At 38.1% G+C, this 26,994-nt stretch overlaps 1 protein-coding gene across 1 annotated transcript in view; it reads left to right on the top strand.

Moving 5' to 3' along the window:
- LOC306876681 (thrombospondin type-1 domain-containing protein 7B-like) overlaps positions 1-26,994 on the top strand; it is a gene marked incomplete at both ends in the record, with an annotated part of 147,110 nt that overhangs the window by 19,150 nt on the left and 100,966 nt on the right. Inside the window, 5 exons of the mRNA XM_079428026.1 lie at positions 13,561-14,404; positions 17,209-17,457; positions 17,885-18,054; positions 19,744-19,899; positions 23,869-24,066. Of these exons, the coding sequence (XP_079284152.1) occupies positions 13,561-14,404; positions 17,209-17,457; positions 17,885-18,054; positions 19,744-19,899; positions 23,869-24,066 (1,617 nt within the window). The remainder of the gene's footprint in view (positions 1-13,560; positions 14,405-17,208; positions 17,458-17,884; positions 18,055-19,743; positions 19,900-23,868; positions 24,067-26,994) is intronic.

Below are 26,994 nucleotides of genomic sequence, written 5' to 3'. Positions count from 1 at the left end.
GAAACGATGCATTGTAAACAATCAGAATCACATGAACACTTGTTAATCTATATAGCTACAACTACTTTCTATTATTATTATTAGTAGTAGTAGTAGTTGTATTGTTAATATTGTTATTTTTGTCAAGGGTTTTCCTTTAGATTACAAGAATATTTACACAATTTTTTGATAAATTTCTCAGTCATGGGAAAGAAAAGAGAAAGATACTCTTGCAGATATAAAGGACACTGCAACATAAATGGCAGAATAATGTATTCCTCCCTTTTGCATTCGATTCCCCAAGATGGCATGAGAAAAGATAGCAGCTCCTTTTTTATCACTCTAATGACCTTAAAGTGCCATCATACGTGGCTCCATTACTACTGACAAGTGTAAATTGCACTGTCAGTCTTCTCATTGTTAAAGATCACGTTATAAATTGTAAAGGCATCACCTACCAGCCATTTCAGCAGCCACAGAAAACATTCACGTTTTGATGTCTTCGCATCTGTCCAAGTACTGCATGCTATTTTTCAAATGCCAGAGATCAGGAACCGCTAGCTCAACAGCTTTTTCCACTCGAGTAATAACCTATAATTTCTAGAGACTATTTTTGCTTCTTTTATTTAGTTTGGTGTTTGTTTATTTTGCTTGTTTGTGTTCTGAGAGTACAAAGAAGCTCTGAATGTGGTGTCATAAATGTTTTACATCAAGCGTTGACCCCGTCTCCCACTACGTAATTAGTTTTTGTCTCAAGCTTCAAATCCAAGTAGATGAGAAATGAGTGATGAAAGATCTCAAGCTTTCAGGCTCTGGATCTTGTCAGTTGTCTGATGATTCTACACTGACAAGAGTTTGCTGTAAATAAACATGTTTGTCTGTGTGTTTCTTATAGGCTTGCCGTATTCACACTATTCAAAATGCGGCATATTTCTCTCAGCGCCCAGCTGGTGCTGCCGAAGCGCCATCTGTCCCAAATTACAGAGTATCTTCCTGAGTGTCTTGTCTCAGCTTTTGTCATGTATCAGGAGCTGACTTCATAGAGTCGAGGCTCTTTCTCCTCACAGCAGGCTTCAGCTCAACACATGCACATCTTTCAAATTCAAATATCATATAAGCAAATGCACCGCTCCATAAATACCACCATTTCCCTGAGCTATGATATAGTCATATAGTATACACTGTAAATAGCTTACAGAGCGTTTCTTCCTTATCTGACACTTCAGAATGACTCTCAGTGGTGTATCCAGGGGTTAAATTAGGCCAGAGAGATCTGGAACGGCCTTTTGGCACTTTCAATTCATAAAAGAGTAAATACATATGGCCGATTTGTTTGTCAGTGAGAAAAGCATTGAATAGACATTACATTAAGTAGCTTTATAAATAAATGTTTTGATTCAACTTGTTAGCTACATGGCAATAACATAGTTTTTCAGAAGCTGAATCTGAAGTGTCATTTAGGTATATTTACACAGACTGTTTAAGAGGTGGCATGAATACAGTTACGCTGCAATTTGAATTGCATAAATACACTCACCTAAAGGATTATTAGGAACACCTGTTCAATTTCTCATTAATGCAATTATCTAATCAACCAATCACATGGCAGTTGCTTCAATGCATTTAGGGGTGTGGTCCTGGTCAAGACAATCTCCTGAACTCCAAACTGAATGTCAGAATGGGAAAGAAAGGTGATTTAAGCAATTTTGAGTGTGGCATGGTTGATGGTGCCAGATGGGCCGGTCTGAGTATTTCACAATCTGCTCAGTTACTGGGATTTTCACGCACAACCATTTCTAGGGTTTACAAAGAATGGTGTGAAAAGGGAAAAACATCCAGTATGCGGCAGTCCTGTGGGCGAAAATGCCTTGTTGATGCTAGAGGTCAGAGGAGAATGGGCCGACTGATTCAAGCTGATAGAAGAGTAGCTTTGACTGAAATAACCACTCGTTACAACCGAGGTATGCAGCAAAGCATTTGTGAAGCCACAACACACACAACCTTGAGGCGGATGGGCTACAACAGCAGAAGACCCCACCGGGTACCACTCATCTCCACTACAAATAGGAAAAAGAGGCTACAATTTGCACGAGCTCACCAAAATTGGACGGTTGAAGACTGGAAAAATGTTGCCTGGTCTGATGAGTCTCGATTTCTGTTGAGACATTCAGATGGTAGAGTCAGAATTTGGCGTAAACAGAATGAGAACATGGATCCATCAACCCTTGTTACCACTGTGCAGGCTGGTGGTGGTGGTGTAATGGTGTGGGGGATGTTTTCTTGGCACACTTTAGGCCCCTTAGTGCCAATTGGGCATCGTTTAAATGCCACGGCCTACCTGAGCATTGTTTCTGACCATGTCCATCCCTTTATGACCACCATGTACCCATCCTCTGATGGCTACTTCCAGCAGGATAATGCACCATGTCACAAAGCTCGAATCACTTCAAATTGGTTTCTTGAACATGACAATGAGCTCACTGTACTAAAATGGCCCCCACAGTCACCAGATCTCAACCCAATAGAGCATCTTTGGGATGTGGTGGAACGGGAGCTTCGTGCCCTGGATGTGCATCCCACAAATCTCCATCAACTGCAAGATGCTATCCTATCAATATGGGCCAACATTTCTAAAGAATGCTTTCAGCATCTTGTTGAATCAATGCCACGTAGAATTAAGGCAGTTCTGAAGGCGAAAGGGGGTCAAACACAGTATTAGTATGGTGTTCCTAATAATCCTTTAGGTGAGTGTATACTAAATGGATATAATTTTCTTAATAAATATGGTATTATGATAATAAAAAAAAATGAAATGATACTCTCAATATGAAATGAAATCCGCCAGGAGTTGGCATCTTAATGAGTGAGTCGTTCAGTCATTCATTATTATTTTTTTTTTTTTATGAATGGGTCACTGATTAATTGACTCACTTGATAGATTAAAAACTGTGGATTGATTCAGTAACAAAACCACAGTATTTTGCTCGGAAATGCACAACAGTTCTGCTGTGGCTTTGTTTGGAACTATTTTAGTTTTAAAACAAAACAGACAATATTGTCAATATTGTGTCTATAATTTAGCACAATATTAACCTCTTGTTTACTGTATAAAATTAGATATGCAATTGTGTAGATATTCGTGAATAATCATAGATGGGCATTTTTTGCTGTCATATATTGAAATGTATTAGGGGCATATAGCTGCATTCTAAGGGGTCATTCATACAGAACGGTTTTCCAATCCACTGCACTAATTTTTCTGTGTTTTTCTATGCAAAAGTGCTGGACTAACATGTTTGACTGTTGAGCTTGGATGTTTTGCAGTGTCTCGTGCATAACAGTTGTCAAGTTCAACTTGATCTCAATGCCTTGCCTTTTTTCCCATTCCACTGCCTGCATCTCCTGTCTTTCAAAGCAAAAACACATTCTGTGTGAATGGCCCCTAATAAGCTACATCATGCAGTTAGTCGTTGTCCTGTATCATGTTTGTCACTGCATGCGAGGTACAGATCTGGGCCGTGGCGGGTTGCGTTAAATGTGAAATTTCTCCACATTACAGATAGAACCACTGAAATGTATCTCTTAAATAGCAGAGAAAGGGATGACTTCATGCATTTGTACTGATTGGATTGTCTGATCTGATCATGAACAGACCAAGTGTAAATGCCCTCCAGACACTTGTGAGATCTGAGCAATCTGACCCCCTCAGAAGGTGATTTAAGAGCATTTTCCTCACTCTGAGTCTGTATTTAGTTTTGGTTCTCTCCAGGACATAACATTCCCTCTTCCTTTCCCTAAGATGTACACTTTTTCCCCCTCTGGACTGTATATGTCTCCTGGTGCAGTTTTGCTGTTGTGGTGCCACAAATCTTATTTAGAGCAAGATGAAGGTGCATGTCCCATCTGATGCATGGAAGCTGTGAAGAACTCCATTTATCTTCTTCCCCCAACCACTGAAGAGCACCAGTGCAGCGTCTGTCCCTGTCTAATGGCTCTGGAGATAACGCCTGGCTCCAGCAGAGACTGACGCTTCTGTTTTTCCCCACGAGAAAGAGGCAACGGGAAAGAGGAAGTCAAAGGAGTGATTATCACATGCTGTTGTTGTAGGAAGCACTATTGATGGTTCAATCCTCATATTTGCCAGTTGCTATGTTTCCATCCAAAGATTTGAATTAAAGTTATGTGCAAAACTGGAATATTGCATAAAACAATTGCAAATAAAGCACCGTTTCCATCGAACGAGTCAAAGAGAATAAAATCGTCACTTCCTGGTAAACTGGCACTAAATATCACTAAGAAAACTAGGAGAAGCCACTGAATATAATAATATTCATATATGATAAATTACTTGCGTCTCAGAGTGAGCAGATGAGACACATTGCTTTTGGAAGTGGATACTGCTGTTTGGGAACACAGTAGTGCAAGACAAGAAAAACAGACTTTGCTCAGGCATTTCAGAACGACCATAACAACATATAGATGCTGTGAACGAGATTGGTCCGCTGCTAGTCAAGTTATCCCGTCTATATCAAAGAATAAAATATATCAAAGTCACATGACTTTTTCGATGCGCATGGAGGAATTTATTCAGTAAATGTGTTTCCATCATAGTTTATGCACATTTTTTCTTATCGGATAAAACGTTTATCCCACTCAAATGTGCACATAAGTTTTTTTTATGCACATTTTTTGAATTTATGTGCATCTTGGCGTTTCCATTCAGTGATTATTTTATGCGATATTCCAAGGTGTGCATAAAAATAGGTGGATGGAAACATAGCTAGTGTGTGTGTTCACCTGGAATCCTTTCAGTTCTGCATTCAGCATGGAGTTGAGTGAGTTTGTATTTTTTCAAATAGAAAAAAAAGCCAGATGTAAGAGTGAATTCATTAAACAGGTGCACCAGATTAGCAAACAGTTTTTCAGCGCAAATAACCACTGAACACCCACAATCCAGCAAAACTAGGCATGCAAATATTAACAAATTGTGCACTATTTATGAAACATAAGCTGTATTTCAGGTTATGTTCAGAGGTCTGGGGTCAGTAATATTTGTTATGCTTTTATTTAGCAATTAAATTGAATTTACAGTAAAGACCTTCATAATGTTACCAAATGTTTCTGCTTCAAATAAATGCTTTTCTGTTTATTGAGCAGAAAAACAGCATATTAGAATGATTTTGACACTGAAGACTGGAGTAATGATGCTGAAAATACAGCTTTGTCATCACATGAATAAATCACATTTTGAAATTAGTTATTTTAAATTGTTACGTTTTTCATTGTATTTCTGATCAACAAATGCATTCTTGTTGTGCATAAGATACTTTGAAAAATGCCTCAAAACCTGAACGATAGTTTGTTAACATTCTTATTAAATTTGTGAGTTTAGTGTAATTTTATGTTGCTAATTTTTCAAATCCCATTATCATTTAAACATACACACGCCTTCTTTTCATGTTAATTAGCTTTATACTGATTATGACATCTTTTTGCCAGCGCCGTTAATGTAATAATCAAATCATGATTAACCATGATTGTGTTTATCTAGATAATTGCCCCCATTCACCACCACACTGCACAGTGCAGACAGTGCATCTATAAAAATCAATCTCAAGTGAAATCTCCTTTAGTGTTGGGACTTTAAAGCCCAGACAGCCTGACTGGAAATGCAGTAAAAGTGTGGTCATTTCAGTGTCATTTCATCTTTAATACAGTACACTCAATGTAAGTCATTGTAGGATCTCTTGAATTCACAGTTGTCACAGTTACTTCTCGCTGTCTGACAGAGATTTAGATTGTGAGTATTTAGATGAAAACACATCAGTGTGACAGACGATCTTCATCTTAATCTCAGTGCTGTCATGGAAGTCTGATGAAGTCCTTTCATTCAAAGTGCACTTGCGGTTTTTCACATTTAGAAGCTGATAGACGCTCACCCTCTCTGGATGCGTTGTCTCTACAACCGAAGAGGCTCAGTGGCAGTGAAACTGAACAAAAGCATGTGATTATCTTGAGTACAGTTTGGGTCATTCAAATTTTCCCTGTAGGATTTGTGTCCTTGGTCTTCCATGCTACTTTCTCTTTTGCTGTCTTCTCATCACTTTTCCTCCCATTTTTCTTTTGTGCTGCCTCTTCGTACTTCAGTGACGTTTGGTACTGGTGTTTCTGATAGCTTTGGAGAGGGGAGAGTGTATCCTCAGTCAATTAGCCCTCAGCTCGCAGCTCTCTTGTGTCGTATACACTACAGAAGACATGCAATTACACCTGAGGGATAATATGAGCTTGACTGAGCCTGTCAGTCATTGCAGCGGCGAGCCCGTATCGCTCTGTTCTCTGTGCAAAAGCAAAATTTAGCAAGCAAAATTTTTTTCTAGATGTGGTGGCGTTTGAGTGCACCACTGTTTGTTGTAATGCATGATTAGTGAATGTGCACAAAAAAAGACACAGAACATTAGTTTGTGACCATCATGTGTATGCATATGCACATGCACAGATGCACAAAAAAAAAAAAAAAGATTATAACTAATGATTATAGGTGTTAGGGGTAATGCTGTCTCCACATTTCCACTGATTGGAGAAATGAAACAGTAACTCTCCAGTGACTCTGCATTGGAATAAGTAGGAGGCTTCATCGTTTGACTGCATGTCAAACAGGGTATGATGCAACAGCTGGTATCATTATCCATTTCAAAAGAAACAACTCCGTCAATACTGTGATTAATATTCATCATCCATGCAACTGTCCAGTCTTTTTAGCAGCACGGCAGACTGAAACAAAACAGACAAACAGAAATGTTTGCTTTCATATTTGCATCAAATCTTTCAGTTTTCTGAGAGTGGATGCAGGATTAGACTCGGAATACTGAACATAAACACATTAAACAGGTCAGTAATAACTCTTTGGGGGGAAAGCTGATTTTCATTCACCTCATGAACTGGCTGTGTTCAAGTTGTTTTATGAGATTACACTCATTCAATGGAGATAATATGCCCAAATGGGGAACATACTGAATATTCAAAAGAAACATTTAGCTTCACGACTTAATTGTCACCAACATGCCTTTAGTAATGGATACATTTCAGAGAAACAGGATTCAAGTGATGGTCTGTGACGCAGCGAAGTGTGATTGAGTATCTACTTATTTTAATGTTTTTTAATTGAATTTTATTATTAACAATTAAGATATTTTCAGTTAAAAAGATGTGGTTTAAAATCAGATATTATTTTAATGCTGTCATAAAATGTTTAATTTATTCTTGGCTAATTGTTTATGGTTTATTCACGGTTAAGATAAATCGTTTTAAGCACCTGAGTAATTGTAATATTACGCTTAAATCACTTGAATGTGATCTTTCATCCTTCCTTGGATTCCATTTTAGCACAGCAGGTTTGCGTTATAATCACAAGCTGTCACTCAGACAGGAGCCTGCTGACTTTTGAAACGTACGTTTTCAACACTATACTTGAACTTACTGACAGACATGGCAGAGGGGAGGAAAAAAAGTGCAATTTAAGAGATGTTACTGTTAACAATTCTTGCTTGCACCTCACCTCCAACATCTGGAGTGTTATCTGTAGCTCCATCTGGCTGGATGAGTCTGAGATGCTCGTGTTCTGCAGATGAGAGCATCCCTGAGTGCAGCTGACTGAACTCCACTCAATTATTAAGCAATTAAACATCAGTCATCAATACTTCTCACCAGTCCAAACAGACACCTGGATGAAATTAAGAACAGTAAAAGATGGATGGACTACAAGTTTATAACCACATGAGGTGCAGCATAAACGAATTCAATAATTAAGCACTCGCTAGACTGAATAAATTAAATGTGACAGGATTCAGCATGGAGATATAGTCATGAATAATTTAGTACCTCATGTAACAGTTAATTTCAAGCCTCAGAATCATTTGCATATTGATGGAAATTTTTCAGACTTTTCTGTTTATTTTAGCCATACAATAGTAGTGGAATTCTTCTAAACAGCTGGTAATACAAATCAAGGCATAGTGAACAAGTTTAAATAAAGTCCTTATTAAATTTAATGTTCCTGTAGCTCAACTGGAAGAGCACGGTGCTAGCAACACCAGGGTCATAGGTTCAATTCCCAGAGGAGTCACGATGATGTTTGTATCTTGAATACACAAGATAAAAGTGTCAGATGCCAAATGCATAAATGTAAATGCAACAAACATGTAAGATGATAAACTGACAATACCAAAACATTTGGAACAGTGTTAAAAAGACATTCAATATCTTAAGCAATAATCAAAAGTTCTGCAATTATTTATTCACCCTCATATTTATTTTGTCCCTGGAACACACATTTTTTTATGTATTTTATGATTTGAATGCTACAAATCGTTATAAAATTTGTTTTGATTGAGAGGAGCGAGTGGCTTGTTAGAGATCAGTGATTCACTGATTTTATGAGCTGGCTGGATCATCAACAATCAGCAGCTGTGCAGGTGTGTACACATGTTGAGGATATTTCATGTCAGTTCTGCAAACTGAACGCTTTAACCCAAAGCACCAGTGGGATGAAGGTGCATTAGTTTTGCATAGCCAGACTTTTGATCTATACAATATCCAATCCATTTAGCTCCTTATTTTGGCTATGAACTGACAAATGCATATATACTCTGTGACTTTTAAACGTGCGATCACACTGCTTGTGTTTGTTCCAGACAACTGTCAGTCTGTGCATTAGTGAGGAGGATTTTTCATTTTCATGTCATTGGCTTCCATTTATATGTATATGGATGCGAGAGACAGGAAACACAAGCTCATGGAAATTTCACTGCATTCCAATGTCCAAGTTTGGTTAACTCTGCAAATTTGTGTCACATAAGACATATGACCAATAGAAGATCAGCGGGGCCCAAAGCGGAGTTAAAAGAAAGTAAATTTGAAATCTGTTGGACTAGAGCATTGCAGTAAAGTGAAGTAGATTACTTGTTTCTATATTTGTAGAATTATGTTTTTAATATGATGTATTTCAAGTTTTCCTTTCTCTTTGGAGTGTTACAAGCTGTTTGTGCAAAGATAAGATCCCTAAAGTTGCAAAGACTAAAGACTCAAAACCAAAGAGATATTCTTTATAAAAGTTAAGACTCGACCACGCCCTCCTAAAACGGCTAATTTAAACACGGCCCCACATGTCTACGTCACGATGTGGGAAGATTTGCAAAACACCGCCCAAATGTATATGCAAAGAAAGGGGGCATGATTTTTATTCTTGCTGCAGTATTGTTGCTGCCGCCGGCGTCATGTTCTGGAGACGCTGTGTTTCGTTGTTAAAGCGAAACTACTTTGTTTGGGCTTCCAAAAGAGGACACAACTAGAGATCAGTGGTTAAGTTGTATTTACAACACTGTTCCAGAACAGTTCAACCCAAATATTAGAGTGTGTGCAGCATTTTACAGAGGACTGTTTCCTGAACCTGAAAGAGTAGCCTACAATGCTGGCTGCACAAAGGCTGTTTCTATAAAGTGGGGCAATTCCAACTTTACAAGGACAGTCTGGCACTTCTGACTCACAGCCTGTAAGTATGTTTTCATATTTAACTATTTTGCCACTGACGATTCAAACGCGAGTTTTGAGCAGTGTAGAGTAGTGCATGTTGTTTGTCATTTCTCCGATCAGAAATGCAGACATGGTAATGTTTACGCGGCGCGATGCAACGCAACGCGTAAAAAGACAGTATAAGTCATTATAATCAGTAATTATGTCCCCACTGGATGCAACAAATGCCTCATTTATAATGGGTTTTATTGTTTTTGTGTCGTTGCGCCGGGAAACGGCATCACATTACGGTAAGATACGTAACATTTCCGTCTCACGCTTGAGGTATTCGGCCAATCACAATGCACTGGATAGCTGGCCAATCAGAGCACACCTCGCTTCTCAGAACGATGAGCTTTGTAAAAATCGACTCGTTTCAGAAAGGCGGAGCATAGAGGAGCAACAATAATGTACAGTATGTGGAAAATAATGTGTTTTTTTAACCTTAAACCGCATAAACACATTGCATTACACCAAATAAACAAAATAATGTTCTTTTTAGCATCATCATATGACCCCTTTAAAGATTGTGTATGTGACATCATATTATAATTTCATGAGTTCGCCTGCCCATCCAGTCCTGATGGTTAATGGCAAACAAACTTGTCTTGCTGTCCTTAATGGAGGCTCAAACCCGAGGCTTGGCTTGAGCGCAGAGTTCAACCCCCCATTGCAGTACTACCTAGAGGGAGAAAAACAGAAATAGATGGAGATGGGGAGGTGGAGGAATGCTGGAAGAATTGATGCTGGAACGGTGCAATGAGAGCTGCTTATATAGGCTCGTAATGATGATTGACAGGACTGAATGATTAGGCTCTTCCCGAACCTATGTTTGGAACATATTTCCATTGAACTTTATTACGTGCACAAAGTATATTTTGACTGCGGCTTTATGCCATTAAGTGGCAGCAACTGTCTTTATAAGTACATCTTTAAATCAAGCAATCAATCATTTAGTTTAAAACATTTTTTTTTTTAATTCAGGAATTAAACAAATGACTGTCTTTAAGTGAGTTATTGAACATTCACTCAACAGAGTCGTTCATAAATGTTCATTCAGTCTTTGAGTGAGTCATTGAACCATTCACTCAACTAATTCATTCAAAAACGCTTAATAGTTTAGTCTTTGAGCAAGTCAGTATATAATTTGCTCAAAAGATTCATTCAAAAACACTGATTCATTTAACAAGGCCATACTGTGTGTTATATGGACCTATTTTTGTGGGTGGAGAAAATATTTTCTAACACGCAAGTTACTCATTAGTAACTACAGTTATGATCTGTGTTGTTAAAACAATAGTCTGAATATCAACACAGCTCTGATTACCTGCAGCTGAATTACAACTGTGTTGACATGTGGAACAACAACACTCGCTTGTGTGATATGGCTAACCAGTTTGACATGGAAAACAACACTAGACAGTCTGCCCAAGTGATTAAGCAATAATTATTTTGTGCATCAGTTTAACATTGACCACAGCTCTGAATAGGTAAATGTTTACATTGAGCACCTCTCTAACGTCCCTATGCAGGTATCTTCCATGCTAGGGCTATGTTTGGCTGTCCATATAGGACATATTCACCTCTCACCACATGGAGTGGGTTTGTAGTGTCTGTATTGTAGATATTTGCTCCACTCTTGATCCTTTACTCTGAAATGGGTGCTCAGCGTTACAAACAACCGTGTTGAGTCTGTGCCTGCTCGTTTCTGTACAGCCCCACAAGCTGTAGTTCACACTCTAATGTCTATGAATATGATTCTGAGGTTGAGAGTTTCTGCACTGAGAGGGTTATTCATCTGTGGTCTGTGCAATATAATATTTGCCTTCTGAATTTAAAGGTGATGTTATGTTAAAAACAGCTTTTGTAGATTTGTGTTGTTAATGTCAGCCATTTGTAGGCCGATTCACTTGCAGTCTGAAAAATAAACTTTTGTTTTTAACATCCTGACTAGTTTAACAGAGCAACACTGACTTAACCAGTAGCGTATGTTTGGGGCGAAACTATCATTTGTAAATAGTCATTATTTTTGCAGATATGTTCTTTGAGGCTACTGACGCAGAAATTACACACTTCAGCATCAAGTGTGAATTTAAAAGAACACAACAGCTGCATTCACTGACTGAATCTTGTGGGTTTTAGCCTGAAGCTTTATATGCAGGTACAATAACAGGAAAAATCAATCTTGATCCATTTGTGCATGTGTAGTCAGTCTGTAGACTCAAGGGAAGGAGTCTGTGGGAGGCATTGAAATGCCTTTAAATGTTAATATTAGCTTGGCTTCTTTAGGGGAATGAATGTGAAATGATGGTGTTTACTGTACATGTCATTAGCTATTTTGCACACTTTGGCACAGGAAAGTGTGTGTGAGATGTGCAATTCCTTCAGTTAAATACATAAACACGGTGATGTGTTAAACCTGTGGCAGTGTTGCAGTCTCATGAAAAAACTTAATGATGCGCTCCAATGAGCTACAATGCTATTCAGCAGTTTAGGATGTTGTAGCTGAGTATGCTGCTTTCAGGCTAGCATGGATTTAAAAAGAAAAAAAAATTGTGTACCTTTTATTTTCAGTTTGCATAGATGAGCTTTTAATGTGGCCATCGATTTATAAAGAAACAAAAAGCAAAAATAATATAATCTTTATTATACGTAATCCCTAATAACACACATGTGGTACAAGATGTCTGTTCAATGTGTTTGTTCATTATTGAACATTAAGCATCTACTGTGAAATATGTTAATGAAATGTATCCTGTTTGGTTTTAGAATAATACTCAGTAGATTTTTTGGCAGTGTTTGTGATAATAATCCAATCATTTTTCAGATATTTATTAAGTAAAACATTTATTAAGTCTAACAAGTATAACACTTAAATTTTTGGTTCATCTTAAATTGTACATTCTGTCATTATTTACATTCTGTCATCACCCGATGCGTTTATTGCATGACTTCTTTTATTTTGTGGAACACAAAAGGAGAAGTTTAGAAGAATGTTGATACTGTTATGTTGACCAGGGTCTGGTTGGCTCCAAAAAATGACACAAAAACACAAGACTAAAGCCATATGATAGTGAAGTGATATACTGCCAAATATGGTGACCCATACTCAGAATTCGTGCTCTGCATTTAACCCATCCAACGTGCACACACACACACACAGCAGTGAACACACACAGCATTGAACACACACCCGGAGCAGTGGGCATTTATGCTGCAGCACCCGGGGAGCAGTTGGGGGTTCGGTGTCTTGCTCAAGGGCACCTCAGTCGTGGTATTGAGGGTGGAGAGAGCGCTGGACATTCACTCCCCCCACCTACAATCCCTGCCGGCCCGAGACTCGAACCCGCAACCTTTGGATTACGAGCCGACTCTCTAACCATTAGGCTACAACTTCGCCACATATTTCCCATGTAGATTTTCCAAAACTATATAGGCCTACAATATTGCAGTGTTTCCATAGTAAATGAAACAGTAAAGACTATTACATCGGAAAGCTTTTATGTTTTACAAGAAAATTCTATTTTAAAAAAATGTTCTTTTGAACTTTCTATTCAAAGATAATAAAATAATAAAATCATGATTTCCACAAAATATTAAGTAGAACACTGATTTGAACAGTACTAATATATATATATATATATATAAATATCTGATTTGATCTGAGACTGTTAGATCAAGTCTGTTAGGCTTAAAAATGATACTGAAGTTGGAAGTCTAAAGCTATATAAAAGCATTATGTGATAAATCAAAGTGTATAGTGTTATTGTGTGAAAATGTTAAGAAAAATTCATGTTGGTTTGGAAAGACATAGTAAATGATGACAGACGTTTATTTTTGGGTGAACTAATCCTTTAAAATAGAACACTTTCCAGATGATGCGCTCTACCACAGATATCCTGCTGATTTATGTGCGCTCACTGAGTGAAACTCAATATAACTATTTATGTCAATGAATCAATTATCCTTAAAGTTAAAGAGCAAATGTTTATTCTTTCATCTTCCCTTTTCCAGGTCAGTGGGGCAGGTGTATGGGAGAAGAATGTGGAACTGGCGGGGTTCAGTCCAGGACGGTGTGGTGCATTCACTCAGAAGGCTGGACCACGCACCACTCCAACTGCCCGCACTCTGATAAACCCGAGAGCCAGAGGCCTTGCTTTAAAGTGTGTGAGTGGCACCAGGACCTCTTCGAATGGGAGGTTTCAGAATGGGGACCATGCGTTCTAGCCTCATTCCAGTCCAACGAGCTCAAACCAAGGACGACGGAGTGCGTCACGGCCCAGCACGGCATCCAGAGGCGGAAGGTCCACTGCGTGCGCACTGCAAACCGCACGGTGGTTACGGCGAGGATATGCGAGTTCTTTTCCCCACGGCCGGCGCTCGAACAGGCCTGCTTGATCCCCTGCCCTCACGACTGCATCGTATCTGATTTCTCCTCCTGGTCAGGCTGCAGTCGAACATGTGGCACGGGTCTCCAGCATCAGACCCGACACGTTCTAGCAGCGCCAATGTACGGAGGCGCTAACTGCCCCAAACTCACCCAAACAAGGACTTGTGCAAATCTTTTGCCCTGCCCGGTTGGGGAAAGCGAACATCACTACAGCCTTAAAGTCGGCCCCTGGAGCGAGTGCAGGCAGCCGCAACACAAAGGGCTCTGGATGAGCGGAAGGACCATGCTGGACTTCACCACAGGAGATACGGAGAGGAACACCGTCAAACGACACATCCAGAGCACACACCAGCACCATCACCACCTCCACCACCACCACCACAGCCTCAAGGGCTTGGACGTGGAGATCGGCTACCAGACGCGCCAAGTTCGTTGCATGCGCAGCGACGGCAAGAACGCCATGCTGAGGTAAAAAACCATGAACGTACGCAGATGCATCTGGCGTGTCTATTCAATTTACAATAATCTGTGTACAAGCAATGCATGCCTGAGAGACAAACCCTCTGAGAACATAAACCCTTTTAAGGTCTAAATCCCAGATTATGCTCTTGAAAGCAAGGTACTGCTGCAGCTTGTGTGAAAGGAATTGCTGTGCTGCTGGATTTTTGAAGCGGCTCTGTGAAGTGGGCCTAGCTAAATCGGTTAGTCCTCCATTAATCTCCTTCCTGCTGCCGTACTATACAAGGTGAGCAGAGAGACATGCCTCTGGCAGCACGGGAGAGCCGGGCCTTTGAGCAGAACACGCTATGGCGTGATGGAAAGGATTGAATTTACTCTTTTGCTGCAATCTCTGCATCATGTATGATTTTGTAAAGACGGTCAATCACTGGTATGCTGTAGTTTGTGCTTTATTCTCATTTCGCTCTTGGTAGAATTAGAAGTCGCTGAGATGTAGCTCATCCTCCTCTCACAAAGAGTATGGATTTCCCGCAAACTGAGGGTAATGAATGCTGGAACTAAGGCAGGCTTTGAACATGACTTTAAAGATGCCTCCTTTGCAAAATATTGATTTGCAGGCAGACATTCCTGATAAAGGTTTTAAGTCTCAAATGTAGACTTTCATGTCTTTGCTGTATTTTACCTGCGTCATGGTGCTGTCTGCTGCCGCTTGCTATCCAGGATAATTTATGTCTGCTAATATATATATATAGGGCAGGGACAGGAGAAAAAAAAAAGATGCATTGATTTCTGTGTGTTTCAGCTGTTTAATGTGATTCAAATATATTCGAGTTATGTCCAAAATGACTTATTATGCATTAGGCACTTTTATTATGCACTAAAAATTCAAGTATATGAATTTTAGAAGCTTATTTTGTAAATAACACCTCCCCTTTCGATAGTTGAGTGCACGAAGTGTCCATCATTCTACACTTGATTTTGGTTAAATAAGTGCATCCCTAGTGCACTTTTTCAGAGTTAACACACTACTGTGCTCACTACAGTACACTATTTATACTACGAAATGGCATAGAATTGTGCAAACAGGTTAGTACCTAAAGGGATGCGTAGATATTGCACTTTCTGAAGCTATGCAAATGTTTTTTTTCTTATCATGAAAATTAATTTGAAAAATACTGTAACTTTGCATTGAAAAGAAGAAAGAAAAGACAGAGAGAGAGCGGATGGTGTACTGACAGACAAACATTATCTGGAATTATTTCACACTAAATTTAGACAAATCTAAAGGAATCATTTATTATTATGGGTCTCATAATTTGCAGTTGTAAAAATGTTTAAAATGATTCATATCAAAAGTATTGCTGAAATGGCAATTTTATCCTTACAAAGTTTTTATATATAATTTTAAATGCAATTTTTCTAGAAATAAAATTGTATATAAAATTCTGTAATTATATACAGTAAATATGTTTTATATCTGTAGTACGGGTGGATTACAGTCTTGTATGAAGTGTAAAGAGCCGTGTAACTATAAGAGCGTAAAGCAACAGTTCTTGATGAGTCAGTTAAACAGACTGTAAATGGGGATCATCTCTTGTTAATCCTCATGTCAGGTGAAAAGAGGCTGCTATGCTTTGACATACAAATATCTTCATTATTCACACTTTTGGCATTGTCACCTGTCATTGGCTTATGAAGACAAAAGCTTATGAAATTAGAGTTGACGTAGTGAAACTTTGCATTCTTTGTTGTGTCATCTGTGATTATTTCCACTGAGAGCAAGATCTGACTGTATTCTGTCAGCATATGTATGTTTTATATATGAATCTTAGTTGGCTCAGCGACTGAAATGTCTTTTGTCTGTGGAAAAGGCAGGTGTTCTTTCAGTTTTTTCTCATTCCATGTTTGTTTAATATGAATATGAATTCTCAAGCATCCTCATTCACAGTTCAAAGTGGAGGAGGGTGTTGTGGGGGTCTGACAGGTTTACTACAGGTGTAGCATAACAAGAGAGAGGCTGCGGTGTTATTTTACAGTGAGACGGAGCATTCGCTCTAATTAACATATTCATTTGTGAATCCTACGTGCATGCTTAATGAAATGTAGTGATTTGAATATTTCCCACCTGAGTTGAATTTCTGCAGTTTTTCCAATTATAGTCTAATTATAATTTAAAATGAAGTGAAAATGAATGCTACACAAACGGATTAGGATGTACACAAGTAATTGAATTGGGTGACTTATATGGATGAATCGCTAATTAGATATCCAATTTATTTATTTATATATTTCATAGTGCAGACGTTGCTTCGTAGGACACAAAGGTGAATAACTCATTTAAATATCCTTCACTTTACACTTATTATCACTGTCTGGTGTCTGCTATGCAAAAAATAAATCAGATGCACTCGTATGCTGTACCATCACTCAAGCATTGCAGTATATTAAGAAAATGTGAACATCTCTGACTAATTATTAATTTAGTCTTCTCTTGCCACAGATACTCTACTCATATTATTAAATATGCAAATTATGCACTGAAAAGTTGACTATGATACTCTGGATTCAGAATCTTTTGTGGGGGTTTTGTAAGTTTGTTTTAACTGAATCAAAAATTGCATTCATTACAAGCTATTAAATAGTTGCAGTAGAGGAACTATTGATGGCATTTATCTCATAAAACATATTCTCACTGTGTGCTTTCAACTCTAAATGACATAGACTTTCATCTGCTCTTTTTGGCAGCATTGAAATGTTCGAATATGTTTTTCTTGCACCACTCATTCCTAATGTATTTGTTTTCTTGTTCTTAGTCTTTGTACCCTTGACCACGGCCCTGGAACATTCCAGTCGTGCATTATGCCCAGAGACTGCGAGACCTCTGATTGGTCCGTTTGGAGTCCGTGTTCAAAGACGTGTAGGGCATCAGATATGTCGCCTGGTTTTCGGGTCAGGACTCGAAGCATAACGCAGACTCCTATTGGACTAGGCAAAGAATGCACCGCTCTTGAAGAAAAGGAAGCCTGCAACATCATCGGAGACTTGCTTCCAAACTGCCCTAGGTTTGTATTTTAGCATCCCAATAATAATTCATTTGTAAAAAAAATTAAAAAAATTTACTAAATGATTTTTCGAGTGTTGTGTTCAAGTATTTATTTACTGAACCCCTCTTGCATCCGAGCATAGCGAAGATTAGAAGAAGCTAATTAATGAGATTAGGTTTTTGATCAATAGCAGCAGACTGTTATTTCATTAAAACCGCTGCTTTATGCATCATAACACTTTGCTTAGTCAATGCATTTTCATTAGTAGATGGTTTCCTACCGGAAAACAGGAAACTAAGCCTATTAGTATCTTTCAGCGGCAGCTCACTGTGTCCATTTATCCAATGCAACTTTTGAGAGGAGCCCAGTACGATATAATGAGACTATAGGGCCAAAACAAAAGAAGTGTGTTTCACCACAGCGGGCGTTTGCTTTTGCTCTCCAGGTATGTGTGGAAGAGCACAGATTGGGGGGACTGTCAAGTGGCCCCTCTTCTCAGCCAGCAGGACAGACGGCTTAACAATGTAAGCGTTCTCTGTGGTGGAGGGATTCAGACCAGACAGCTGTACTGCGTCCAGGTCCCAGACAACTCCACCCCTCATCACAGAAAAGAGGGTAAGGATCAGTGTCTAAACGACAGTAAGCTACAGTGGTGTGGCTAAGCGAATTCCATAAGCGAAATCTTTTTGGCTGGAGATGTGTTTATTTTCAAAGGCTAATTCATTTTGGTTTAAGAATGCCTTTTCAAAAAGTCTTTTGGTTAGGCATTTGCATTGGCTGTGTGTAACCATGCCGGTTTGTAAGCTAAGAGGTAGTTGAAAGGAGTCACCTTGCTCTGAAATTAATTTCGAGGAGCTACACTAGCCAGTGAAAGCAGCGTTTGGATGGATTCGAGTGAGGCATGCTGAGCTGAGAAAGGCATACAGATGAAGATGACTCCTTTCAATCAATGTTGTTTGGGGATATAGATCAATGAAAATCAACAGTGATGTTTGCTTTCCTCCTGACCCAGAGGACTCTCACACTAATGTTAACAGAGCACGGCCAAAGTAAGAGACTTTCAAGAGGTTTGCCTGAACTTTTGAACACTTGTTTGACAAAAGTCACATTGAGAATCAATGCAATTCAGTCAGTGCAAAATTGTTTTACTTTTTTGCTGCATGTTCCTGGTTTTATTGTACACTTTATTATAGAACAAAAACAAATTGTATCAACTTTCTCTGAAACACTGATGTCTCTTAGACCATGCAGGCTATTGGATAAAATTAATCAACAGCCAAATTTCTGATAGATTAAATAATATCTCACCCAATTTTCACGTTTGAATATTTTGTTACACTTTGGAGATGCATGAAATTTCAGAATTAAAATGTTGGAAACCACAATTCATGTTAAGTTGGCATGAAACACAAAGTCACCCTAACAGGGGTGGCGATGGCGCAGTGGATAAGACACATGCCTTTGGTGAGAGAGACCCGGGTTCGAATCCACTGTGAGACACCAATGTGTCCCTGAGCAAGACACTTAACCCCTAGTTGCTCCAGAGGCGTGCGACCTCTGACATGTATATAGCAATTGTAAGTCGCTTTGGATAAAAGCGTCAGCTAAATGAGTAAATGTAAACTATTCTTCTGAATGCATATTATTGATCATATTGTAAACAATTTGTCCATGCATGTTCCATTTTTTTTTTTATTTGTAATGTTTATTCAACATGTCATAACTTGTTCTTCCTGTGAAATGACAGACTTGTGTCAGATTTATCTAATGAAGTTCTTAGCAATGCATATTACTAATCAAAAATTAAGTTTTGATGAATTTACGGGAGGAAATTTACAAAATATCTTCATGAAACATGATCTTTACTTAATATCTTAATGATTTTTGGCATAAAAGAAAAATCAATTTTGACACATACAATGTATTTTTGGCTATTGCTACAAATATACCCCAGCGACTTAAGACTGCTTTTGTGCTCCAGGGTCACATTTAGTCAGTTTAAGTCTGTCACTTTCTTAAAATCAACTGCAAGCTTGCATTCAGATCTGCCATCCAATCAACAATATAAAACCAAGTCCCTTCCCTATATATTTTTTTCTTATTCGATAATCTGTTTCATGTACTTTCTAAGCTAAATACTTACATTGGTTTGCATAGGCTTTGAAATTAATTGTATTCTGTGTGGGAGTTGGTGCTCAGCAGGAAAGATCAGCAAATTATACTTAAGATTAATTATATTTTGCCAAGAAAAGTTCTAGCTAAATTTGCCCAACATATGGCTTCTTTCTCTTTATACCTCTATAGTGTCTAGGCCGGTAAGTGGGCGTCTGTGTACAGGAGATTTGCCTTCTGCGGTGCAGCCCTGCTCCATACCGTGCCCACAGCTGTGCCTGCTCTCATCCTGGTCCTCCTGGGGGGCCTGTCTCCACGACAACTGCATGGAAACACATGGACGAAAAGGTGGGCCAACATGGGGATGAAATGTCATCAATGGAGAAGAAAAACATTCTGCCCCTTTAATTAATAGAAGCTATAAATTCCGCTTTTAATATGCGTTTAAAATTGATGATTGGTACACCTCTCCACTTAGCTGAACCCGGAGGTAACAGAGTATCTAAAACTGACAGCACTTCTGGAGAGAGGTGATAACATCTGTCACTGAAGCGAGCTGCCAGAGTACTGCCCTATAATGAGAGAATTTAGCAGAGGGCAGACTGATGTCACATGAATCAGTCATACATAAGTGCCGCTTTCAGTCAGAAATGACTCGTTCTGGGGAAGAATTGTAAGAATAATCCCAGCTTTAAAACAGTGATGCATTTTTATCATTCACCTTCTTTCCTGAAACAAGATGAATATTCTAGAGTAGAGGTATGAATATCTAAATTATGAGGTTAAATGTGAAAATAATATGATATAATGTGATGCAATAATTGTATCAAGTAACAATAAAGACATTTGTAATGGTACAAGGCTTCTATTTCAAATAAATCTTATTCTTTTGAACTTTCTATTTTATCATATAATCCTGAAAATAATGTATCTAAGTTTTCACCAAAAATATTAAGCAGCACAAAACTGTTATCAACATTGATAAAAAAAATCTTGACCACCAAATCGACATAATAGAATGATTTCTGAAGAAACATGTGACACTGAAGATTGAAAAATGACAGAATAAATTAATAAATTACATATTGCATCATAAAGTTATACATTTTAAATATATTTCACAGTGTGTGTGTGTGTGTGTGTGTGCGCCTGGTATTCATCACGTCCTGGGGACCAAATGTCCCCACAAGGATAGTAATACCAGTAAATCTTAATCTTGTGGGGACATTTTTTGGTCCCCATGAGGAAACAAGCTTATAAATCATACAGCATAAAGTTTTTTGAAAATCTAAAAATGCAGCATGTTTCCTGTGAGGGCTAAGTTTAGGTGTAGGGTTGGTGTAGGGCAATAGCACATACAGATTGTACAGTATAAAAACCATTACGCCTATGGGATGTCCCCATAAAACATGGAAACCCAACATTTGTGTGTGTGTGTGTGTGTGTGTGTGTGTGAAATAATCAAATATGGTATTGTTTTGTTTTTGTATTAAATATTAATAAATAGAAGTTAGAGTGAGCTACTAAATGTAAAAAGAATTTGATGAGAAATCTCTTACTTTGGATTGCACCCTTGCAGATATTTTGGCAAATCAGTTTAAGACATTAAGATTTCTTCTGAAACTCTTGAGACATATAACAGGTCACTTTTTTCATTGCAAGAAACCCATCTGAGAAGGATTTGCTTTTCATGTGCACTGATTGCTGTCTAGAAGATTTTGTGATGTGTTGTCCCAGTGGGACTGTCTGATAGTTAGGGTGTCTACATCCTCTTTTATTCGTTGCTTAGACTGCACCAAATAAGAGTCTGTTTACTGTTTTCAAGCCCTTCACCTCACTGCTGTTTCAGAGTATCGTTTGATCTTTGATACTGGATGAACAATGCAGAACTCCAGAGCCTAGAGCTTTCATAAATAGAAAAATGAACTTCTTTCCTACACATACAAACAGATTTCATCTGAGGAGCCTTGTGGATTTGTTTTTTAGTTGTTTTATTAACATTTCTAGTGCATTACAAATCTACAATTGCCCACAGTCATTTGTTTTATCCTCTTTGTGTCATCTTGGGTGAATGTAAGCGTGTGTGGAGGAATGAACTGAACACCGGCTTGGTAATGATTGTAAGTGGCAAATTCTATCCAGCATTAATGTGAGTAGGGAGCATTGAAGTGGGACTGATAAGGTTCTGAAGTATTGGAAGTGAAACGCTGCCTGCAGCCCACCAGTCTTTCCCATGAATAAATCTGATAGCTCCCGTGAACCTTTCAATTATTAATATCCGCAGGGATGTGTCTCCACCAAATAGTTTTACAGTTTTGAGGAGGACATTGGCCATCCAGGCATTCCTTTTGGTCCAGAAACAGGGCTGTTGGTGTGTGAACTGTGTCTGCATGCATGTTCTCCATGGGAGTATGTCCTCCACTGTGCTGCTCAGGTGTAGTTTCAGAATGATGTGTAGTTGTAATTTGTTCTTTTATTGTCCTGGGGTTGAGCTGTTGTCATCTACAGAAGAGGAATGCTGCTTTTGGCCCTCAGAGGTGCAGGAAGTTGTTTGTTGCACCTTCAGTCTGTCATATTGTGTCTTCAATGAACAAAACATGCATTTTAGTGCATATTGTGTGTGTGTGTGTGTGTGTGTGTGTGTGTATAAAATGGAATATTTAGTATTTTTATAATCCTGTATATATATATATATATATATATATATATATAATATTTCGCTCTAAAAATACAACCAATTCCCCCAGAAGTATGGAAGGTTATAACAATAGTACTCTTTACACAAGACATTGTAATACTTTATTTTAGGGTCTCTTAACTAGTTGCTTATTAGCATGCATATTACTAGAATATTAGCCATTTGTTAGTAGTTATTAAGCACATATTATTACCTTATTCTACATCCCTAATCCTACCCAACACTTAAAGTTAACAACTACCTTACTAACTATTAATAAGCAGCAAATTAGGAATTTATTGAGGGAAAAGTCGTAATTAATAGTGAATAAGTGTCCCCTATTGTAAAGTGTTACCCATGACATTAATTTATACAATTTGGAGAGAAATAGCACATTTTAATATGCTTTAATTTGTAGCAGACAAATATGGGAATATTATATCAATGTTTAAAATGCATATCTTTTTAAAAAATTAATAAATAAAATTTGAGCTACAGAAGTTGGAACCAAAATATGTTACAGGACTGTTTCTATTAGCCTATTATCTGTGGAAACAAATGTTAGCAGTTTCTAAAAGTTTTAAAACAGATTCATGTTCACTGACCCCAGAGAGAATTGGGCATGTTTTTGCAGAAAATGAGATTGTTGTGAATATGTTCCCAAGAAGTATTATGGAATCATCTTTTAATGAATTCTGAAACAGAACAGATGTATACAGAATATACATCTGTTCTTAGATATATGGTGTTATTCATTTCTTCTCAATTATTTTGTGATAAGTGAAGCAAACTGGTAATATATATGTGATACATTCAGATGTCTCCTCACACAATACACTCATGTCTTATAGAGTTTACCGTTTTTTGTATCAAAGCAATCTTGAGAGCTGTAGGGTGAAGGCTACACTATGATTTCCCAAGGATTGCTGAGTCAAGCCCCCCCTGCAGGGCTGTGAGATCAACCAAATCTCTGTACTGGCATGCACATAGTCAAGGAGCAAAGATATGAGGAGTTAGTATCTACTCATCACAGACCGTAAACAGGATCAGACGGTATCCAGACAGCTAGCATCCCACCCTCGTGTTAGTCATCAGATCATCTTGTTTGATAAATTATGCTTGGAGTAATGCCTGATTCATCTTTTTCCCGCTTATTCACTGTACTGTAATGCATATTGATGTTGGTCAGAGCTGGCTTTGAAAACGTACGCCAATTTATGAAATATTAATTAATGCTGGCCTAAGAGTTTTTTTTTTCCCCTGAAAGACTTGAATTAAAAGACGATGATGATCTTTCTAGCAGCATGTTTTGGTTTTTTTTGCCTTCATGTTTAACCAGTACTTTTAAGTGTTAAATGTTCATGTTCCAGTGCTATTTCATTTATGACTGGCATCTCAGTTTGCAGTCATAGCTTGACAAATGAGTAAATGTAAAGAGTGTATTCAGGCAAATTACAGCAGAGCAGGAGTAGGAATTTATTCTGCTAACAAAAGCTGTGACAGAAAGCCTTTTCAAATGAGTTTCTATTACAGGCTTATTTAGCCACCGCTAGAATTTTAGTTCAGATCTCACTGGCCTTAACTGGCACTCATTTTCCTCACAATACCCTTAATCCACCTGTCTCTCGCTCTGCTCACAGGCTACAGACAGAGGAGAAGAGAGGTGCTGGAGGAAGGATCAGGGACAGAAAGCTGTGCCCATCTCCTGGAGTCAATGCCCTGCGAGGATCCAGTGTGCTTCCTGTGGCAGGTGCAGTCCGAGGGCACTTGTGTGCCCTATGAAGGGAACTGTGGAAATGGAACCAGGACTCAAATTGTGGCTTGCATCAACTCACAAGGTATACAATCAAAATACTTGTATTTATTGGAATTGCATATGTGTATACACTAATATTCAAAACACATGTTTGTTATGCAGGCCAAGTTGCACACCATGAGGCTAATACACTAGTTTAAGGGTGTTTAAGTAAGGAATAATTGACGACGGACCGTTGAATTCTTGGAAAACAATGCATACCCGAGGTGGTGATGCGGCTGTTACACCTCAGATGTGCATTATTTTCTAATAATTCAACGGGCCGAAGTCAATTATTCCGCTTATGCTACGGTTACCACACCTCAAGACATCGATCAGAGGATATATTTCAAAGCATTTGTCTGGTTTTTCTACCTAAAACGTTATTGTGAGTAGGATTAATTTCTTACGCATCTCATCCAACGCCTCTGTTGCAAATTCCAAAACGTAATTTTAGACCTAGTAACGGAGGACTGAGCCATTGATAGCAGACTAATGCAGTTAATAACTAAGGTATGAGAGAGAGAGCGAGAGAGAGAGAGAGAGATTACCTCTGTGAGTCTGTGCAGCTCTCAGAAGTGTTCGGCAGCAATGTAATAGCCGTTGTTGTTACCTCGCTTGTGAAAAGTCATGTAGCTTTTAAGTGTTAAACTATACTGATAAAATCGTCAGAGTAGCACTAACATTAGCGCGTATGTTAGCGTGTGTGCATATTATATATGTGTGTCTGTGAGGGAGAGAGAGCGGGAGAGATATAATATGTGCTTTCCGTACATAATAAAATGTAATTTTGTGGCAAAAACCTAGAAATGATCTGTCGTTTTTATCCTATTGTTTACTGTATTTATTTGTTTGGTCAGTGTCGTTGTGGGTTTTGGTTCTTTTACTGTATTAGACTGTAAGGAACTTTGAAATGACGCAAATCATTTGGCGAAGTGATCCAGACATGTAATGTGGTCAAGAGCTGCCTGGAACTACATTTTCAAATAGTTGTATCAATGGAAAGCTTATTTATTCAGCTTTCAGGTGATGAAAAATTGACCCTTATGACTGGTTTAGTGGTCCATGGTCACAAATGTTTAGCTAGTGTCTGCGTATTCCATTAGAACTCTGGATGATTTGTATACCTACAAACCATTCTATTATTGAGAGTGATCTTATAAAGAAAAGGCTTTTAAGAGCAGCCATACACATCGGTTCATGTCATGTCTGCGTCACACTGTTTCATCAGTGCATTACACCAGCTGATGTGTGGCTATAGAGCTGTCTGAACATGTTTCTCTCAGCAGCATGCTTTGGAGATCACTTAGTCTGTCCCATTTTAACCAAGCTTTGTAATTTATGAGAGATGCCACGAAGATGAATCCAATAAGGTGACCATGATGAAGCCTTAGCGAGACCCTAATAGCCCATCTTTACAATCTGTGAAACTAATTGCAGCCGTTTTGCACGTTTTATTATTGTGTCATAATAGATTAAGGGTGGATATATTAAGTAGGCTGGGAAGAATCCAGTTAAGTTAACTAATTAATGTTCCTGAGGAGAATAGACGCACAGGTCTGAAAGGTGCAGGTGTTTGAAACGGGCATAATTGGATCAAAACACATCATTCTTAAAAACACATCAGATGTGTGATCTTACGTTAACACCAGTGTCAAATACTCTATTTGATCTTCTCCACACCTCAATTGATAAGCTAATTGATGCAATTTGACACAATCAGGTGTTTTGGCAGATGAGAAAGAGTGTCTTATTAATTTTTCGTTTGTGAATTCATTATTTCAGACTCAATGACTATAAAGGGCCTCGGTGTTATTATACAAATTTAGTTTGACCTCATTTTCAAATGAGCAGCTTTCTCATTTGAATACAATGCTGCTATGCAAAATTGAATTACCCAGTATTTATAGGTAAAACAAATTTGTGTTGCAAAGAAGCGAGTAATCATAGCTAACAGCATTAAAATGGCTCTCTTGATTTTGATAATTATGTTGATGAGAAGTCTGGTTAAATTAAGCATGAAGTGTCTCCTTCGCTCTATTGTTTAACCTTTCAGCCCAAACCTAAGAAAGAGACTGACAGAGTAATTAATGCCTTCGCACATCTCTAGAGTATGTACACCCTGGACTACTGGACTTTTAACTATCTGTATAAAGTCTGGTCAACACTGCAGATCAAGAACTGCCTGTTTAAACAGAAAGGCATCATCAGATTGACATGAATCAATCAAGTTCCCAACATCGGTTTGCTTTATTTATGTGATGTTTAGGGGTGTTTATAAATACTTATTTAAAAAAAAACAGAGCAAAATAGAATAAGCTGTTCATGGATATCTTCTTTTTTAAATATTTTAGTTTGTTTGTTGTAGTCATAGTCAGAATTTCATAGTTTAGTTACATAGCTAAATGTAGATCCGTTAGAGGGGGTTAATTAACTCGTTAAACCTGTGTTTGTTCCATGTTTTGCTTTAGTGCAGCTCAAGGTGGTCAGTCTGCGACATTATTGACTATGATTGGAGATCAGATATATTACAGATTTGTCTTCAAAAACATTTTTAATGCATTATATCTTACAATGTTTTTTTTCAATGTTTAATTATCGTGTTAAACATTTTTTGTATTCTTGGTATCACTGACAAAATCTAAAGCCCTTCGCTAACAAAATTTTTGGCAGTAATTGCATTGATTAGATTAACACTGACTTGCTGTGAAGTGTCTCAAACTAAATTCCTCAAACTTTTGAAGATTCAAAGCAATGAATGTGAAAGTTGTACAAATCATGCAACTTTGTGTGCAGCATGTAGTAGCTTGGGAATATGTTTCTAATATTACAAATAAAAACATATCCACACTGAATAGAAGTGGACTGCTATATCAGCTGATATTGTAGCATTTTTTAATTATTAGTAAGTGTTTCTGACAGTACAATAAATGTCAGAAGCAGGACTTTTAAAATTATAGCACTGGGACCT

This window comes from Barbus barbus, assembly GCF_936440315.1.
Source record: "Barbus barbus genome assembly, chromosome: 11".
NCBI classification, from domain to species: Eukaryota; Metazoa; Chordata; class Actinopteri; order Cypriniformes; family Cyprinidae; genus Barbus; species Barbus barbus.
The sequence above is the reverse complement of the archived record's forward strand: the minus strand, read 5'-3'. Positions and strand labels throughout refer to the sequence as shown.